This window comes from Pteropus medius, unplaced genomic scaffold (assembly GCF_902729225.1).
Source record: "Pteropus medius unplaced genomic scaffold, Ma_sr-lr_union100, whole genome shotgun sequence".
Classification (NCBI taxonomy): domain Eukaryota; kingdom Metazoa; phylum Chordata; class Mammalia; order Chiroptera; family Pteropodidae; genus Pteropus; species Pteropus medius.
This window is the reverse complement of record NW_024342467.1, coordinates 18,018,621-18,039,769: the sequence shown is the minus strand read 5'-3', so window position 1 is coordinate 18,039,769 and position 21,149 is coordinate 18,018,621. Positions and strand designations below refer to the sequence as shown.

General features: G+C 37.2%; 1 protein-coding gene and 1 pseudogene across 3 annotated transcripts in view; one reads left to right on the top strand and one right to left on the bottom strand.

Annotated features, from left to right (window-relative positions):
• Positions 1 to 15,162, top strand: part of NT5C3A (5'-nucleotidase, cytosolic IIIA) — a 46,126-nt gene extending 30,964 nt beyond the window's left edge. For 2 of the 3 annotated variants that reach the window (XM_039862708.1, XM_039862707.1), the window contains 9 exons: positions 211 to 265; positions 6,325 to 6,423; positions 7,300 to 7,369; positions 8,964 to 9,010; positions 9,740 to 9,825; positions 11,844 to 11,933; positions 13,117 to 13,279; positions 13,812 to 14,012; positions 14,497 to 15,162. In XM_039862708.1, the coding sequence (XP_039718642.1) occupies positions 230 to 265; positions 6,325 to 6,423; positions 7,300 to 7,369; positions 8,964 to 9,010; positions 9,740 to 9,825; positions 11,844 to 11,933; positions 13,117 to 13,279; positions 13,812 to 14,012; positions 14,497 to 14,598 (894 nt within the window). In that variant the 5' untranslated portion in view covers positions 211 to 229 and the 3' untranslated portion in view covers positions 14,599 to 15,162. The remainder of the gene's footprint in view (positions 1 to 210; positions 266 to 6,324; positions 6,424 to 7,299; positions 7,370 to 8,963; positions 9,011 to 9,739; positions 9,826 to 11,843; positions 11,934 to 13,116; positions 13,280 to 13,811; positions 14,013 to 14,496) is intronic. The other variant, XM_039862709.1, reaches the window with a different exon arrangement.
• Positions 5,432 to 5,550, bottom strand: LOC120602657 (uncharacterized; annotated as a pseudogene).
• Positions 15,163 to 21,149: the final 5,987 nt, after the last annotated feature.

Here is a 21,149-nt window from a genome sequence, read left to right as displayed (position 1 = left end):
ATTTTTAGCCCCAGACTTTGTGAGGTAGGGTAAAATCTTTACTGAGCTTCTTAGAAAGAAAAAAGATGCCTTCAATAATTCGCTATTTAAATCAGTCCGAAAGTACCACCTTAATATGTCATTAATATATAGGAAGAGCCTGAAATGTACGTGTGTCACGTGTCCCTTTTTTCTCTCTCTTTTACTGTGACATCATCTGGGAAAATCCAGAAGATTGGATAACCAAGAAATGACTAGTCAAGATTCTGCTGTACATGTGAAAATGGTGGGTATTTTAAGATTTCCAGTTCCATTTATTAATGGTAAATCTTCACCGCTTTTACCTCTGTCTCTAACCAGATAATTATGGGACTGTAATCTTGTGCAGATCTTTCTTCACAATGTTCGATACACAATAGAACCTCAGATATTTGTTGAATTGACTTTCAACTTATCTTTGAAGAATTTTTTTGCTTGAAGCATAATGTGCATTATAGTGTTTCTCGGCATATAAGATGGTTACCCCGTTTCTTTCTGTGCTTAATTTTTCCTTGCTCAACAACACACTTAAATCATACAGCATGAGATATTTTATCTTGCGCCTCCAAATTAAAAATGACAAGCATTTAAATTAACAACTTCCTGGGAAACAGTAGAGTTTATTGCATTATAGAAATTAGGTCGAGGTAGGAAAAACACAGGCTTTGGAGTCAGAACTGACTTCACCTCTTAACTTAGTCCTTAATAGCTGCAATACCCTTGAACGAGGGCAGCCAGCCTTGCCTTTAAGAAATGGGTGTGAAACCACCAACTTCATCTTGTTCTTATTTATATTTCCCCCCATCTTTACTGAGGTATGATTGACAAATAAAATTGTGAAAGGATTCCCCCCATCTAGTAAATACACCCCTCACTTATCACACATTTACCTTTCTTTTTGCTGAGAACATTGAAGTTCTGCTCTCTCAGCAGATTCAATTATACAAAAATACTAATTTCAACTATATAATAGTTTATAGTTGTAAACTGTAGTCACCGTGTTATACATTAGACCCTCAGACCTGACTCATAAATGAAATGTTCTTATTCATACTTAATGAAAAAGTATCTAAAGTGCCTAATAGCACTTAACTTTAAATGTTAATCTCGTTAGTAAGTATTTAGTGTGTTAGTAAGTGTTTTAACTCTGTAACTAGCATATTTATTTGTACGCATGGGAAAAATTAAATCTGTTCTCCATATTCACAGTGATAAAATCCCTTAAAAAATTACAGCAATTTCTCCCTCTCTTTTAAAAAGGACAACTACCCCATGCTTTCTTTCTTATTTTCTTTCTGTTTTGTTTTGTTTTGTTTTGGTCATTATTGTTGCTTCTCCTCTTCTCTATTTTTTCATCCTTTCTCTCTCTAGCTTTCTTTTTCTGGTTTGAGCCTGTAAACCAGAACATGACTTAGCATGCAAACAACTTTGTGCCACAATTTATAAATCTCTTATTCAGCTTGACTTTCCTCATCCAGCATATGATGGGAGGGGAAAGCTGACTCAAAGTGCTGGGTAAGCCATCATCAGTGCAGTTAATTGCTGTTAGGACGAAGCATATGACATTGCTGTTTTTATATGTCAGATGTAGTCCAATATTGGCAGTTTCACATGATTCAATGTAATACATCGACGTTAACTTTGCATCCATTGTATTAGTATTTGATTCATTGGTATTGAATATGTGTCTGATATGTAGAATTAAATCAGTCTAAACTTATTTTCTTGCTCGAGTCAATTTATGTATTTATTTATTTTTAGCCAAAATGAATACAGGTGACGTAGGAATGTTCTACGTATAATTCATGGTTACCTGGGTCCCAGAGCCCTCTAACATGTGTCTCTTTTAGAAGCAAGTAGCCATGTAGTCAACTCACAAAAAGACTACTGAAGGAAAAGAAGCCAGAAGATGATATATACTTAATGTGTTTTTTGCTATCATTACATTAATTTATGCAGCTTTTACCTTGGATTTGCTTTTCAAAAAATGTTGATTCATCTTTTAGGTTGAAAGCTCCTTGGGATGTTACCCTTAACTTTTCATGATCTGACTCCAGATCTCTCCTTCTGCACTTTATACACACACGCACTCTCACTCACATTCCTTTCCAGGTACAGTAGGTTCCAGAAAAACTGAGCTATGTATCTTTTTCCCACATTAGACCCTGTACTTTGATTCTTCCCAACGTCAGCATATCCAAATCCTGCGTCTCTTTCAAAGCCTAGTTCAGTTGGCTCTTCCTCCTATGACCCTAGCAGAAATAATCTGTTTCTTCTGTTCCGTTTGTAGTTTATCTGGACATCTTGGCAAGGTAGTAGATATTTGGGTTCCTGCATTATAATCCATATTATATAATATGTGTCTTGAGTATAAGAAGGACATCCTACTAAAACTTTTGTGTCGCTTACAGAGCTCTTCATGGTGCCTTCCACTTAATGATTATGGTGAATTAATGAAAGAATTTGGCCTACACAACCTTAATGTGGAGACAGGCCACATATGTGGTAGGCAGGGGGAGAAGGTTATCACTAAAATTTAGTATAATCTACCAGTAAATCACAGGATCATCTGTGTATGTGAGTAAATGTACCAGTCTGAATAGATGTCTTTAAATCTACATTTTTTATGTAATTACATAAAATTTGTAGTGTCTACTCCTTTGTACCAATGCAGTAATGAAGTCTTTTGTTTGTACCAAATATGAACATTGGAGAACAGAAAAAATATATCCCCTGAGACAGAGATTCTTAAGTAATTTAAAATAATTTTTATATAGGCCATTTTTGAAAAAATACAAGTAAACATCACTAGGACAATTTTTTGATTATACTATGCATCTAGCTACTTGTTTATATCTTGTCTCAGTAAATGTATTTGTAAGGTAATATCAAACAATTAATATGGCTATAGAGTTTTTGAATAAACCTATATATCTTTGAAATCAGCTTCTTTAGAAGTCATTGCTTTATGAATATGGAAGTAGACTAATAGGAGTACATTTCATTTGTACAAATACAATATATTAAAGATTGGCCAGAATAGATGTAGTTTAGATTTTTCATAGTCATTTGTAGTGTTGATTCAGATTAGGTACCAATCATCAGACTTTGATTTTTGTCTGGAAAGCTTTCCTCCGTTTCCAACATTTTATATTATAGCCTTATAAAAAGAATTCATTTCCTTTTGTTCATACATGATGGAAAATTTTAGCCCCTTATTTTCTATCAAACAGTATCATAATCAAATTGAAAAGTCTTTGGATAATTCAAAATGGCTCACTCTTCAAATGTGAAATATTCTGACTTTATGTACCACCAAAAAGGTGTATATTTGTCCAAGAAGAATATGGGAGAAGGGATTTGAGGGTGTAACAAAAAGTATAAAGAAGTGCATACGCATACTCCTGCAGTGTGTTTCTTAATGTTCGGATATTCTGATAATCTTGGACACATTTCATATGTATTTTTAAGTTATTTTTCTTAGGCTATTTTCTAAAATATTTGAGTAAAATGCCAACATCTGAGAAGTATTTAGTGACATATGTGTACTGCGGGAGGGTGGTGGCATACTGTAATACCATATATCCCAAGGTAGATATAATGATCATTTTTAGATTTCTTACACCTGTGTCCTCCACCCTGTTGTGTTCCCCGGAGAAAGTAGCTGTTTTTCATGTTTCCATCACTGTTATTTCACTCTGGTGGTTTTGGTTATTCGCTACTTATTTATCTGAAAATGAATGGTCGTCTGTTGTACAGAAGCGGGGACACCAGTGCCTCTGGCCACAGGCTCTGTTTCAGACTCCAGTTATTTAGATGTGGTGCTAGTCTCATATCTGCTCTCTGAAACCGAGGATACGATTTGCTTGAGGCAGGATATCTTCCTCACTATGGACACACCAAAATAAAATGTTCAGTTTTGTTGATGAAAAAAATATTGTCTGCTGCTTTCAGTGAGTTAGTTATTGAATCAAGCATGTGCTGATTACGTCTCCCAGTTAAGGCAGAGGTAAGAGTGGAATTTAGTTGCTAGGAGGTGAACTTACTGGCTGAGGTATTTGTAAAGCTGCCACAGAAGTGATACTCTGAAACAGCAGTGGTTCCTAAAACAACAGGAAACGGTGTCAGTATTGCTCAGCACCATATCCGGAGCATCCAGCAAGACCATCTGACACAAACACTTGGTAAGTGTTTGTTAAACAGATGAATGGGTTAATGAATGAAAAAAGGAATCTAGGAACAAGTGCCTATTTGCTTGTCTCATCTGTTGAAAAATCATTGTAAATATTTAAATTATCTTCTTTAATCAGTTGAAACCCTTTAGAGTCCAGTTAAATTAAAAGGATCACTGTATAAAGGTTAGTTGCATTGCAGGTTATCCTAGCCTATGTAAAAATGACTTTTTAAAAGCAAGTGTATTGTAGGTCCAGCTCTTTCATGGGAAAAGTTCTCATGTCAGTGTTTCTCTTTCCTAAATTCTTCTGTATTCATCTTCTGGTCTTTGGAAAACATTGTAGCATTTTTCCAATTTTTCTAATTTTTTCCATCATGTAAAGACAACCTAGTCAGATTCTCCTGTAACAAAGATAGAGATCTAGGGAATTTTTCATAACCATGTCCATAACACACATGAAATATGTCAATATTGGTGTAACATACCCAGAAAAATAGTATATAAAATAAAGATTATTGGGTACAAACCAGTATAGAGCCCTTTTATTTTTTTTTGAGATTCTGTTAGTATCTTTTATAGTATTAAATGTTTCATAATTTCCTCCTTCCAGTCTTGTACATGTGCTTGTGCTGAATTTCCCGATCGAGTTCATTCTATATGCGATAGGGTAGAAGAAAAACATTTAACATTAAATTGTTGAGAAACACTGAAGGCTGCATAAATGAGCCTATTAGCAGTCTAAGCCCAGGTGATTTAATACTTTTTAGTAGTTGTCTTAACTTGAAATAAACCCATTGTAAAATCTATGCCAAGAACAGTGAAGTTATTTGGAATATAGTCCAGTAAAGGAGCAGAGCTCTTGAAGCAACTTTTCGAATTAAATATATTTAAATTCTACAAGGGTAAACTTGTGGGGAATAATGTAATATTTCCTTTCTGCTAAGAAATGTTTTAAAATGTAAATATGAATACAAGCTAAATCCTAAGCAGAAAAGTTCTTATAAGAAAACTGTCACAAAGTTCAAATATTCTCCATTCCATTCTTAGATTCTATTTTAATTAATAAATTCTGTTAAAAAACACTTTTTAAACTTTTAATTAATTAATTAATTCTCTTGATTAATCTATTTATTTATTTATTTATTTATTTATTTGGCAAGGCAAACCTTGGTTGACCTCACAGATTGCAAGGACCTTGTCAGCTTACAATCCCTTATTTTTAATTTTTTTTATTTTTTACACCTATAGCACCTGATCTACCTAGGTGGTCTCCCATCCAAGTACTAACCAGGCCCGACCCTGCTTAGCTTCTGAGATCAGATGGGATCAGGCTTGTTCAGAGTGGCATGGCCATAGACAAACACTTTCTTGTAACTATATAAATAATATTTATTTCAGAATGCCAGATACCAGAGTATATTATGAGAATGAGATAAACTATGTACACATACATGCATGTTTGTAATCAGAGAAATGAAAATAATGGAAAATAAAATGATTCTTTGTATATCTTTGGGTAGTAAAATTCCAGGCAATTTCTTTTTTCTGTAATTTCTGTGGTAAGCATGCATGACTTTTATAATTAGAAAAACTATACTTTCTGATAATGTTTTAATTACAAATATAGTTTTGTCTTAATCTTCTAGGTAGAAACTACTGATGTGCTTTTGAAATTTTTATTGGTATGAATGGTAATTTGATATGATGGTTTGCTTGTTTTTAAATAATACCTCAACACATTAAAATCTTTCAATAATATAAGCTTCTGCTTGGCATCAAAGAAACCTGGGAAAAGAGGCATTAAAAATAAGCAGTTAAAAATCTGGTGACGGCCAAAAGGGAGGGGAGTTGGGGGGCTGGGAGAGAGGGATGAAGAGTTAAAATGCAAATGAGTAGTTGAGAGATGGTCGTGGGGGAGGGGAGCACAGCACCGGGAATGCAGTCGGCAGTAAAGTGGTAGCAGTGTGTAGAGCCAGAGGAAGGAGAAAGAATAATCAGGGAGATCGTTTCATAAACTTTATAAATGTCGGATCAATGTACCGTATACACGAAACTAATAATAAAATGCTTAAGTTAAAAAAAAAAGTCATAAAACATTTTTAAAAAGTCAGTTAATTTCCTTTTATTTTTAGATGCCAGAATTGCAGAAAAATTCAGTTCGCATCAAGAACCCTACAAGGGTAGAAGAAATTCTCTGTGGTCTTATCAAAGGAGGAGCTGTCAAACTTCAGGTGAATAATTATCAAGAAGGCGTTATTACTAAACCTTTATAAAACCTAAATATATGTCTAGAGTTGGTCAGAAATACAAGGATAAATACCCTTTGGGAAGCAAACAAAAATTAATAGCCTTAAAATGATTTTAGCTTTTCTTTCATATTAAGTACCAAGTTAACTAATACTGTGCATAAGTATTAAAACATTTTAAGAATAATATTAAAATATTAGTTTCTCTTCTACCTTTTAATTAAATAAATCATAGTAGTTCAAATTAAGGTGTAATTTAGGGATAACATATTTTTTAATTCTCTTTTTAAAGGAATGTTTTAAATATAAATTTAATCAACAATCTGTACATTCAGTAGAGAAAAATCATTTCTTTTATAAAACATGTTTGAAAAAATATTTAACCCAATCTCCTAAATTTCAAGAGCTGGCAACTATTACCATGAAGCATTCATTGATTGGTATATTTATTTACCTCAATAGACAAGTTACATCTAGAATGTAACACTGTCCATAACTAAGAGCTTCATATAGTTTAATTGCTTTCACTGCATTTTTGTACGGTGACCAACGGTGCTGAAATTGAGCAATGCTTTATCTCCATGGATAACTGTGACCATATTTATTATCTGCAATTGCAAATTCCTAAACCGATTAATCAGATTTTATGTGATGACAATGCTAGGGCACGCAAGGTATTATCTTGTAGTTAAGATAATTCTCAGGACTTTGTATATGAACTGCATTAGAAAATTCAGCGTAGAGAGAATAACTTAGAGTCGGGGTCCGGACTGCACACAGCCCCAAGCCTCCAGGAAGCTCACAGTATGTGCCTGGCCTCGTGGCTGTGTTTTCATAATGACTTTTTCCATTTTCTTATAGATAATAACAGACTTTGATATGACACTGAGTAGATTTTCTTATGAAGGAAAAAGATGCCCGACATGTCATAGTAAGTGTGGCACTCATGACAAATTCATGAAAGTAATCATTATCTTAAGATCTTTTCCTACTTATTATATTTTCTATGAAATTGGGTTTTTTTCTTCTTTTGGATATTGAAAATGAGGGGACCTGCGCTTTTTTTTATTATTATATTTTGAAGATTTGGTTTTTCCCATGTTATATGAATGGCTATTTTCATGTCTGGTTTCTGTCGTAAGTGGAATGAAGACTTCTAAAATGTTTCCCTCCAGATATAATTTGCTCATCATTCAAAAACTGTTTAGTTTTTATTTTGTTTTATTTTTATTTCTATTTTTTAATTGTTTATTGGGATAACGTTGGTTAATACAATCACATAATTTTCAGGTGTACATTGTAATTTGACATCGGTATATTCTATTGTGTGTTCACCACCCAGAGTCCAGTTTCCTTCAGCTACCGTATATTTGATCCCCTTTACCCACTTCACCCTCCCCCTTCAAGAAATATTTAAATGGATTTTAAATTTTGGACTCTGTGTTTTTAGGAATGTTACTAGATTTTTTGTTGTTTATATATAAATTAAAGAAAAGCTATTAAATAAATATCAAATTAAATTGTATCGCTAAAATAATATACCTTTTTTGTTTTCCAAACTTGGCAGTTTTTATTTTATTTATTTATTTATTTATTTAGTTTTATTAAGTTGGCAGTGAGTTTTTAAAATAATACTCTTTAACCTGACAAGAAGCAGTAATATAAGCCCTCTCATTTACCGTTAGTGCATGTGTTACTTGAGAAATCATTTTGATACGTTACATAAAAACCTTTAAAAATCATAACTTATGGCCCAGTAATTCTCTTTGGAAAATTTCTAATCAAGTAATCCTAAAAGTAGCGGGGGAAAGCTGTAATCACAGAAATAAGTTCAACATAAAATTATTTATAACAGCAAAAGATTAGAAACAACCTAAAAAATTTAACATTGTAGAAATGATATAAATAATGTCATGCCCACATAACAGCAGACGTGCAGCTATCATGCATGATGTTCACGGAGTGCTTTTAAATAGATGGAAAAATACAAACTACGATGTAAAGTGAAAAAGAAAATAAAGTTCAAACATATAGATTTTGTTTAATTCCTAATCTAATTGCTAATGCACAAAACTTTACAACTAAAAAGAAACATACTAAATTTTTAGTAATTTATTGTTAAATGGTAAAATCGTAATTTTTGTTTTCTTTACAATAGTCCATTTCCCAGATTTTCACATTGTTTATTAATGTTTTGTTAAGTAACAAGTATATTTCAAAGATGTACTCCTTGCTTCTATTTGCTTAAAAAGGAAGGTGTTAAAGGGACCAGTCGGTATACAATTCAGTGTTTGAAGACTGAATAATCTGGCTCAGTGGTGTAAATGAGCACTGACTAAATTGTAGATTTTAAAATGATTAGATTCTCTAGCAATGACACACGAATTATAGCACTAAGATCAACAGTTATAATGACCATTGCTAGTTGACTTGGCATTTCAACTTAAAAGCAAAATAATGAGTTATGCATAGTGGTAGCATCAATTAGTATTTCTTTTCATGCCTAGTTTGCTTGTTCTCTTTAGATGTCATTGACAACTGTAAGCTGGTTTCAGATGAATGTCGAAAAAAGGTAAGCACTAACGATAATGCAGTTGCTGGAAGACTTCATAACCCCTTTTGCCTGAGAATGTCTTCAGGTTCATTCGCACAAACAAGAATGGATGCAAAGTGCTTATAGCCACGTAGTAAACACTCAGTAAATGTTAGGTTTATTTTATGGATGATAGCTCTCAATATATTTTAAAGAAAAAAAGTAATGGTAACTTTTCAGCAACAGCAGAATTTATATGAAAAACTTTTAAACGATTATCAGAATACTCTGGTATCCATACATTAACTGGAGAAGTAAAACAAAAGTGCTTTGATTTTATGTAGGTTTTGCTCCCTTAAATTGATCAAGAAACTGCCTCAGTTCCCTGCTTCACTTGAACAGGTGTCTGTCTGTTTGTGTATGTCTCAACAAAGTAAGACTCTAGCAAGGAATCAAATTTAATACTTTCATATGAGAATGAAAGTTTTCTGTAGTGATCATTTATTAGTCAGTTTCACTGAATTGCTGACCCTAAAGTACTTAAAAAAGAAAGGCAGCATTTTGCAGGTGTATCTAGTTGCACATAGACTAAGGTCAGCAAAGATCTTTCCAGTTGACGGATGTGTTAGGCGCTCACGACCTAATCTTTACCATTTAAAGCAATTTTTGGAAAACACCCGTTTACATTGTTTTGCTTTCTCTAAAACTAAACAGCTTAATAACAACTCTGCAGTCTTCTGCATGATTAAGGTATTTGCTTATTTCTAGTTACTACAACTGAAGGAAAAATACTATGCCATTGAAATTGACCCTCTTCTTACCGTGGAAGAGAAGTTCCCTCATATGGAAGAATGGTAAGTATGTATTGGGTGAAGGGAGGGTTAAAAATATGATAAAATAATATTGGAGTTACAATTAAAGATTTATTTTCCCCCTGTACTGTATATAGATTCATAAATTATCCAACGAGTTTTAAACTCCAATTCTCTAATCACTCCAATAGTCTAGAATTTGTTTTGTTCTGTTTTTTTTTAAGATGGAGATCAATGTTACTAGGACCCCAGTGTTTTTTTCTTTGAGTCTGCCTGCCTGCACTCACTGGCCCAGAGAAATGCACAAGTAGGCGTTTGCAGTATAGAAAGAAAAAATAGTTTAATATTGAATTGGCCAATACTGAGATGAGGAGCTTAATGCTAAAACAAAACAAAACAAAATAACAAAAACCCAACTCCCTGATGGTGTGGGTTACAGATTATATAGAGCAAAATCACCTGACTCTGGGGTTAGGGGGTTAGAGAGTTCGGGGTTGTGCTGGCAGTTGATTGGTCAGGTGAGGTCAGGGTAATAAATCATTTCTTCAGGTCTCGAGGACAGTTCTGAAGTCTTGTTCTGGCGTGCCTCTGTCTGGTATCATGGGGAAATAACCAGGGGGTCGGTCCACCTTAGGGCTCAGGAGCTGATGAAACGTGACTTAGGTCAAGATGTTACCTTTAGCCTGCCAGAGGTCCGGCCGTGCGACCATTCCTTAGTCAGGTCTGGGCTACTTTTGCTGCCTATGGGTTGCTGATTGCTGATTATCTGGGGAAAGGCTGGGTCTTTGAGGGGAATATATATATTATATCAGTAAGAATAAATTTAAAGTCCTTCACTTAAGCCTTAAACTCAAAACAAGAATTCTTTTCTTTAAAGTATATGGACAAGATATGGCTGAATAAGTAAAGAAAAGGAACTAGGATTTAAATTGGCTCTGAACTCAGTTGGAGCCAGCAGATGACAGTTCCTGAGAAATGGACCTCTGCCATTGGTGGCTGCATTAATTAAATGCAGCCTCCTAAGCAGACCTCACTGAAAGCCCTGTAGTGGATCCTGGGAGAATGCTCTCGAGAGAAATGCTGACAGAGTGTGTCTGAGGAGCCCACTTAGATAATCACAGGCATTGGAACCGTTCCAGTTGAGGAACATTTCAAGGAATAGAGAATTTTGACCTGAGAAACATCTTAAGAGTTTTAGATTCTTAAGAGACCAGGAATGATGTTATTTACATTCATTACTCCATACCTAACTGAATACCTTGCACACTTAATCAGTGTTTACGGTATGAAATGTTGAAAAGAGGTGAGGCTTACCCTGCATGCCTGCAGAAGCAGAACTGGAACTAGACTTGGAAGGCTTAAGAAGAGTGATTTCAGCATGATGAAAGGACCGTCTAGCAAGTAGAATGTTCTAGCAATGGTATAATCTTCCCTGGTAGAATGAACTCACTAACAGGATGGGAGCCGACCCAGAGAAGGGGTTGCACTTCGGAATATTATAGGAGAATCTTTAGGTATCAGGTGGAGAGGTCCTTAAAGACCTGTGATCCTGAAAAGCTGTGATTAAAGGTACTGTTTTGTAATTATGAAGCAACTATGTATAAAACTTTCCATAGCAAGGATTTTCTCTCTTGCTCACGTGGCAGCATCCACAGTACATAGGCATTTCATGAAAATTCAGACTACAAACAGGTGAAAAAAATGGCTTTGCTCTAATTCTCATTGCAATCAGAGGAATGATTATGCCTCCCTAGGTTGGATTCAGTCTTATCTGTAGACTGAGGAAAGGTTTACAACTAGTACCCTTTCATTGTCTTATTAACACATTTAAAGTAAGCCGGAGTTTGGGGAGAACTGGGAAATGCTGTAAGAACATGCGTATCAAGTTTTGAGACACATGGGGTATATATTCATTACTGATAAATTTAAACCTCTGAAATTTAAATTCAAACTATGATGAATGTAATACTCCGTTTTCTCATATCGAAGAATGTTTTGTAATAAAGATCATTTTAACTCGTTTAATTGATATTCTCTTTTTCTGTGGCCATAAACTCCAGGTACACTAAATCACATAGTCTGCTTGTTGAACAGGCTTTACCAAAAGACAAACTTAGAGAAATTGTGGCAGAATCCGACGTTATGCTCAAGTAAGTTTCTTGGGTGGTTTGTTTTTTTTTTTTGTCGTTATTTGTCTATAGACTTGAACTGTTGTTACATATGCACTAAGGTGTATACTCTTTATTAAAATAATCTATAACAATGGATTAAAAACATGAAAACATATCCAGTGTATGCCGCCTAACACAGAATAGTGGTGAGATAGGGATTCGGAGTGACAGGTTAGATCTTGGCGTAGGGAATAAAAGACTTTCGAGCTTGAAGTACTAATTTGCGTTTCCTTTCCCCAAATTAAAAGAGTCAAGACTAACAAATTTATGAGCCAAAGCCATTTTGAAATTTTTTAGCAAAATACTTTTCAAAGTATTTAGGTAAAGACCCTATTTCAAAATTGACACGAATCTACTTTCTGAATTCTCAAAGTCCCTTGAAAAATATCTCTAGGAAAGGAGAATATGTTTTAGCAAATAATAAAAATAATTTCCAATACATGAGTTATAAACATTTTAAAGTTTATTTTCAATTCCGTTTAGCACCTCTTACAATTTTCTACTCTCTAGGCGAAAATGATGCTATTTCTTTTTTTTTTCTTCTTCTTCTTTTGATGATGCTACATTTTAAGGTGATCTGCTTCTAAGGAAGAGAGCATTAAATTGTCAGAAAGAGTGTGAGGAAACTAGTAAGTATTTCATTCCTTTGTTAGGCAGTTTATAGCTCAGGAAGAACAAAAAGGGAAGAAAAGGTTGTAAAACCAAAACATTTCCCATAGCTGCCAGGGCATAGGCAGTAGAGATGCCAGATGCAAAGAGAATACAGCTCAGTCTCTGCCACTCGGCTTTTCTCGCGGTAGGGAGTAGATGAGCAGGATGACAAGCAGGTCTTCCAGCTCAGTCTCAGTGGGTTTTTCAAGGTATGGTTTAATTATTTGCTGGTAAATGGTATAAATTCTGAACTGTAGGCTCACATCCACATTCAGTGTGAGTCTAAAGTCATCTAAATTTTACTATTAGCATTTATTCAAAGGAGGCTAAAAATTAACTTATTTGAAAAACTTTAATGTCAGCATCAGTCACAGCCCCCTTGGGCAGTATTTTGAAATGAGAACAAAAGTGAGCCATAGAACTAGATAGAAATATTTAGCTTTTTTAACATCTAGGTGAAAAAGAGATATGTCTTATACCTTACTAATCATATCGTACTTGTGTCTTACAGAGAAGGGTATGAGAAATTCTTTGATAGGCTCCAACAACACAGTGTCCCTGTGTTCATATTTTCGGCTGGTATCGGCGATGTGCTCGAGGAGATTATCCGTCAAGCTGGCGTTTATTATCCAAATGTCAAAGTAGTGTCCAACTTCATGGATTTTGATGACAATGTAAGAATATCAAATCATCCTTTGTAATTACTTTTAAAATCTGAAAATATTTTAATCACGTAAATGCATGTTATTTATTATTTCATGTATACTCATTAAATTAGGCCAGGTTGATAGGCTTTCATCATCTCTCCCAGTGTAATATCCATATGCATGTTTTTAAAATAATAACCCTCCTTAAACTTTTGTTTCCCACGCTATAAACTAAGAATACAATTAGTAAGCCTTCTTCAGTGTAATTTAATGCGACAACTCTGAAGACAAAATCTATCAGTAGAAAACAAAGACGTGAATTAGAACTGATGTAATATAAATGAGTTCTAGTCAAGACGATATATTACGATATACATAAAATAGGACCTTTTCGTTAAAAACCAAATGAAAAATAGAAATTGGACTTTCAACTTGTATTTAACATTTCAAATTGTCTCTAGAAAGTCATTTACTTCTCAGAGCTCTTCTTACCAATCGTGAATGTGAAAATAAAACAATTTGCAAAACCGTTATTTCAAAGGATTTATGTTTTTAATAGGGGGTGCTCAAAGGATTTAAAGGAGAGCTGATTCATGTCTTTAACAAACATGATGGTGCCTTGAAGAACACAGAATATTTCAGTGAACTGAAAGACAACAGCAACATAATTCTGCTGGGAGACTCCCAGGGAGACTTAAGAATGGCAGATGGAGTAGCCAATGTTGAACACATTCTGAAAATTGGATATCTAAATGACAGAGTGAGTATACAAACCTGTCATCCCATTTTCAAGAAAAGAATCGGGTGAAACCTGATAGGTAATTGTTAGCAAAGGTGCCTGACACGTTTGGATTGCTCTTTGACCCATTTACTGAGGTGATAAGTAAAAGAGCTGGTATGCGCAGGTGCATGCAATGGGTGTTGGGAAGGGAGGGTGTAGCACTCCCCAGTTATGAGAATCAAAAGTCCAGACATTGCCAAATGTTCCTTGGGCACAGTCTCCCCAGTTGGGAAGCACTGAACTCAAGAGAAATCATTTTGAAGGAAAAGCTACCATGTGGGAAAACTTCTATCACTGAGTCTTAAAAATGCGAATAGTTGCTTCATTTCAAACATTTTATGAAAGTGAATTTAATGTACCACATTTGTCCCACAGATCTAACATAATGTTGAGGTTCATACTGAAATGGTTTGCTTCTCTTTCCTGTATATTAACCTTTATGGGTTTTTTTGTTGTCGATCAGGTGGATGAGCTTTTAGAGAAGTACATGGACTCTTATGATATTGTTCTAGTAAAAGAGGAAACATTGGAAGTAGCCAATTCTATCTTACAGAAGATTCTGTAAACAAGCATTCTTCAAGAAGCTGTGTCTCCTGTGGGTGCAATTGATGCAGGAACTGCTCATGTGTTCATCTTGCTGAAAGACTAATTTATCATATATCCTTGCTCTTGAAGTTTTTCCTCTACATTACTGAAGTATTTTCAGACAAGTTGAATCCATCAACTGGAAGCTTCTTTTTCTACACCTCACTCAACACACTCCTCACCGTATTTTTTAACATTCAAAAAAAAAAAAAATCTTAAAGTCAAAATTTGAAGAATAACTGCCTGCATTTCCAGAGTGGATTTTGTAGTTTACTGTTATCATGAAGTTTTTGAGTCTTTTTACACTGGGGAAGTTTAATGTGTGTGATTTTAAGTATTACCTTTTTTGCATTTTGGGTGAATTATGCTGCTGGTATCACTATCTCCTAAAAGTGTGTTATGTTGGTTATTTTGTTTTGGGAAAAACTGATATTTACCAGAAAATACTTGCCCTTGGTGTTTGAAAAAACTTGGTATTCACATGTCATTAATCATAAAATGTTCTATATTGATGCACTGATAATAAACATGCAATGAAAACCTTTTCAGTTGTACTGGCAAGACTATTATTATTCATTTTTCAACACATATTTATTAAGCACCTGCCATGTTTTTCTAGTGCATGTGATGATATGTGAATCCTACTGTTCTTGTCATAGTGGGTATTAGGGAACAAAGTGTTGCTGGACCACACGGTGACTAAAACTGAGCACTGCGAAGTAAGGAACCAACGTTACTCTCTGTAGTCAGACTTCCCATTCCAAACTTTTGTTGCCCCATGTATGGTTTACACAAGGCTTCCATTGTGATCAATTTGACCCTGAGTCTAACCTTGGAACTCCAGGGTCTGTGAACAACTAATTGGTTTTCTTAAAGCATCTGAGCTGTGATACACAGAAAGCATGACCCAGCTGGTTGAGGAAATCCGGTGCGGGCAGCACCTCTACCCCAATCAGATGTGGCAAGGAGGCAGAGTCATACGATGAAAACCTTTGTCCTCAGGCGGCCTATCCCTATTCGCCACTTCTTTTTATAATAAGCAATGAAAGTATGCAGTGGCTAAAAGTAGACTATTCCCTGCTTAGATATTTCTGAAATCAAACCCCAAACCAAGCTTCTTGCATTAAAGCAGATATCATGGCATGGGAGTATCAGAATTACCTGGAGCACTTTTTCACATAGAAAAAAGTTGAGAATCTCTGAAGTCATGATAGCATTTGACCCCTGTATTGCTATCGGAGCTGGCCATATTGGCTATTTTCCCAAGGAGTTTATAGTTTTCTTCCACAGATAAGCATGTTCACACTAAAGAATACTGAAGTTATGACCTGCAGTCTCGTCATGTCTCAGTCCTTTACTAAGATGACTGGAGGTCAGTCGCCTCCCTATAAAATGAAGGCCCTGAGAGCACACAGTCTCTATCACCCCTTCTAGCCACTTCCACGATCACGTGATCATCAAGCCAAGGTCCATGCCTCTTCTGCTGTATGCCTCCGACCCTATCACAAATCTCACCTCCCTGATGCTACTGATACTTAAAATACTTAAGCTCAGTTTTCAGAGAAGTTCACTGTAGCCATTAGGAAATGGTCTACAGAGTCAGATGGCCTGGATTTGAATCCTCTTTCTATCACTTAGTAGGCGTGTGTGACCAGGACAGGTTAAGCCGTGTCCCAGTTTTCTCATCTGTAAAGTAAGGTAATGCTGTATCTTCTAAATTTGTGAGGAGATGTGCTCATCTATATCCGTGTATGCATTTAAAATGTATATTTTCATTTAGATAGTTAGCACAAGTATTCAATATCATTAGCTATCATCCATCCGCAGAAGCGTACGTTAGCATATCCCCCAGCACGGTCTGGGCGAACTGACGAAATGGGAAGATCTTCTGCAGCCGTAGTAAACAGCAGTAGTGTGGCAACTACCACATCCCTGAAGAGTCTAGCATTAGCTGGTAGGTGGGGTTTGTTTGTTTTTTTTTTCAATTTTGAATTTTACTTTATGAGGTAAAGCATTTTGAGTGCTAAGATTAACAATTTTGATTAAACTGGAAAAAAGAGTCAGAGATACTAACTCATTCCAGAGTGATTTCCCCAGAGTTCAGGTTCGGGGTTCTCTCTCTGGTATACCCTACGGAGAATCTGTAAGGGAAAAAAGCATGCGACCTTGAATGATGAATCCTGAGACTTCTCCAGGGTTACCCCAGGATTCAGGAGTCACGCTCATTTTATATTGAGTCCTGTATTTCACTACTAGTTTAATAGGTAAGATAAAAAGTGCCTGAGGTGTCAGGGGCACAGGCTTTGAAATCAGTCAAACTTGGATCTGAGTCTGATTCTATGACGTGGACTAAGTTTCTAACTTTCCTAAGCATGAGTTTCCTCTTCTGTAAAGTGGAGTATTAACTCTAGAGGTGAGGATTAGATGAATATTCAACAAAAAACTAAGTCCTTATTATGTGCTGGTTTCTAGAGAAACAATCAGACATGCTTCCTATCCTCACGTATCTACTATCCTAGTGGATAGGACAGAAGGAGAAAAAGAAGTAAGCTATTATAAATAAGACATGCTATAAAGACAACCCAAATGACAATGGACCTATTTTAGACAAGGTGGTCAGAGAAAGCTCTGAGTTAGTGATAGTTAAGCCACAGCCTAAAGGATAAGGAGCCAGCCATGTGAGGACTTGGCTGAGAAGCATTCCAAGGGGGCACAGCATGTGCCAAGGTCTCGAGAAAGAAAATATAGGGTGTTCAAAGAACTGAGAACTGGTTTAACAGTATTATGAGCAAAGGGAGGAAGAATGGCCTCATGAACGGGAAGTGGGTGGGTACCAACCAGATCAAACGGGGCTTTGTAAATCACAATCAGTTTGGTTTTACTCTCTCTGCCAAGGAGGAGTTCCATGATCACATTTGCTGACATGTAGAGAATGGACTCAGAGGGGCAGATATACCCAAGCAAACCTATTAGGGAGCTGGCTACTGCAGCATTCCGATCTAGACATTATGGTAGGTTGGCGGGACTGGGGCAGTGGAGCTGGAGAGAGGTGGATCATTTCCAGGAGTTTCAATTTAAGAATGACGAGACTTGCTCTTGGGTTAAATAGTGGGTGGAGAACAGGAGGGGGCTCACAGACGCCTGCTTTGAGCACACAGGTGCAAGAAAGAACGAGAGGAAGAGGCTTGGCTGGAGGGTGTTGGGAGGGGAAGGAGAACACGCATTCTGTTTTGGACATACAAGGTTTGAGGTGCCTGTGAGATACACAAGAGAAGACACCAAAGAGACTAGAGCTCAAAGAAATTTTGGCAGCGGCTATGAAGCTGGACGTTATTTGCATTTAAATGAGATTTATATATGGCCAGGGCAAGCTGCAGGGAATCCCCTGACCTGAAATTCCAACATTAAGGGTGAAGACCACCCAGAATCACACACTATTTTAATAAGCTTTAAAGTTTTATAGGCACAACTAGCAATAACTGGGAGCAGTATTCTTGTTTTATATATAGAAAAAAAACCCAGATCCCCAAGGCTTCAAAGAAAACAACTTTGTCCCTAGTGTGCTTACGTAAAACCTTGCAGTCAGGCCAATTTCACTGCCAAAATGAAATTATTTTTCTGTCCTTTAGTAATTTTGAAAAGCATTATAAATTCCTAAATAGTCAGGGATCAAAACTCACTGGTTTTTTTTTTTTTTTTTTTTAATATACTAGGTTTTAACAAAATAGCACAGACTGCTTACACCTGCGGAGTAGCCTAGTGTTTCAAGCACACCGGCCACATGCATCCTCGAATGTCATGTCCTCTAAGCTACTCTCATCTCCCACTAGGCATCGGTGACCTAGTTCATCTTTAGGGCCCAAAGTCCGAACCGTATGTCGTAAGTTCGGTGGTCCTGATCTAGAGCTTGTGGACATCCATTCTATCGGGAGGGACGAGCTGCCGCCAAGTGGCAAATATTGAGTATAAAATGGGATTCAGAAAAATGCTGTACGGCAATTCCACCCTATTTTTGGCCCCTAATTAGTATTCACAGTCCTGCCAGCAGAACTATAACCCATAATCATAATGCACACATAAGCAGTTGTTACGGCAGCATCATCAAGCGAGGCCGGCTAAGCATGCTCGCCCTTCCACAGAAGCGAAAGCTTTTTAATTTAATGCCCTCCTTAGCAATGCGAAGAATGGAAATGCCCAGGCAGCACTCGACAGCAGCCAAAGGTCTGGAATGATAAATGCTGCATGGCATTATTTACGTGTGGAATAATAATAATAACAACAACAATAATAATAAAAGGATGAAGTCATAAAAACTAAAAAAATGGTTGCCATGGGCTAGGGGGTCAGGAAAATAGAGGTTGGTAAAAGGGTACAAAGCTTCTGGGCTAAGATAAGGTCTGAGTAATGTATAACATGGTAACGACAGTTGCTAACACCATATCATATAGTGAAATGTGCTAACAGAGAACTTCAATGTTCTCACTAAAAAGAGATAAATATGTGAGCTGATGGATGTGTTAATGGACTAGATGGGGACTCCCTTCACAATGTGTATACATGTCAAATCATGGATACTTTAAATATCTTACAATTTTATGTGTTAATTATACCTCGATAATTCTGGGTGGGAAAACAAACAAACAAAAAACAACGACAAAAGCCTGCAGGCTGGAGACCCAAGAAGAACCAATATTTCAGTCTGAGGCTGATGGCCAGGAAAGACCAGCGTTCCGGCTCATCAGGCAAAGTTTAAAACCAAAAACAAGCTAAAGGTTCCTTCTGTTCTTGAAGCTGTAAGGCCACAGTCCTTAATTTCCCCAGAGAAACTTTTTTTTTTTTTATTCAGCCAACTTTTCTGCATCGCTGTAGAAAACAGCCAGTGAAGAAATTCAAGCAGAATTGGCTAAAACTCTGAAGTAAAAAATAAAAGCCCAGGGAAGTGCTACAGGTCCAACGCAATACAGTCCAGTAAACTGCAGTTCAATTTAGCAAGTTAGCAAGATTATTAACCTATCCAGGGCATGTACGGAGAACGAACACTCTGAGTGACGGTGCGCTGGGTCGAAGAGGGTTAAGGAACATCAGTGACCATGGTGGCAGCAGCACTCGGAAGTGCCATGGGCCTCTCCCTTGCCTTTCCAAAGCACAAGGAATCCCTGAAGTTGCTTCTGCAAGAAGTTACACAATCAAGTTAGCTTTTTAAAAACATATGTTTAAATTACTCTGCCGTGACCTCGCTGGTCCTGGTCGGTGAACATATTCCTCACAATATAGACATTTTTCCCCCTATACCGGTGCCAGAGGTTCTCCACCTGCTCCCACACTGACCCCCTACCTGATCCATGCTCCACCTTTCTCTGCACCCAACAGGCAGTCCTCTGAGAACACCCGCCCCTGAGCTCTCCTGCCTCTGGCTCAGACGGGATTCAGCAAATGAGAGCAGGACAGAGAGAATGGGGTGTGTCTTCCCTCACCCCTTGTCCGCTGCAGTGCCAGCCACAGTTCCGGGAGTGGCTCAGGCCCAGAGGCAGAACAAGCTCCTGCTGTCACTGGCCACCAGCTGTCCTCGACATGGGTCCCCAAGTCCTGCCCACGCCTTTGCAAGCGGTCCTTTCATAAGCTTCTCTCCAGAAGTCGCTAGGAGGGCGGACTCACACTCCCGTCCGCTGCTGCTACAGAGCGGTCTCGCTGAGTGTTTATCAAGGGGATCCTGACTGCACGGTACATTCCCGTGGGATCCCCTCAGCCTTCAAATAAAACACCACAAAACCTGATGACAGAATTCAGTATTTTATATACGAAAAGGTCAGTTTTCCAACATTTATTCTGCTGAATGAGTGCATGGCATCTTCGTGGAGCTACATCAGCACAAAACAGTTTAAATTAGTAAAATAAAGCAATTTCAGAAAAAAAAAATCATTGATTACTTCGGGGTGAGTGCCACCACTAGTTGGGAACAGAGGACATAAGGTGACAAGGTGGTTACTGCATCACATGGCGACAGAGGCCAGCAGTTATCGTGTCCTTGCTTTCCTGTGCAGGGAGAGGCTCTGGGCTTTGGGGCACCTCCCTCTCTAGGACACACATGGGCAGCAGAAATATGTCACATTGTCTGTGCTCATCTGTTACGATGACACTTGCACCTCGGCCACCGTGAGATACTCCGGAGCCCGGCTTAGCCACCAGCCCTGTGCGTATCTGTCTGATCAAAGGGGTCAGGGAGGGCACAGGGTGCGCTACGGGACAGTGGGACGGAAATAAGAAAGAGTAAAGCAGATAATCTCACGTGGCAAATGCAGAATCAGATTCTCGACCCGTGGTCCTAGGTACCTTTTGCTTGGTCCACTGATGTTCTTTTTAACCTCCAAGTTACCTGGCTAGTCAGGGAACCACAATGGTGTGGGGTGTGATTAACTAGAAAAGCGTGTGTGTGTACGTGTGTGTGTAAGGGAAGGTGGAGGCTGGGCATCACCAGAGCCTGTAGAGGCCACTGAGAAAAGTTTTCTGAGGCTTTCCAGAAATCCAGCTGGG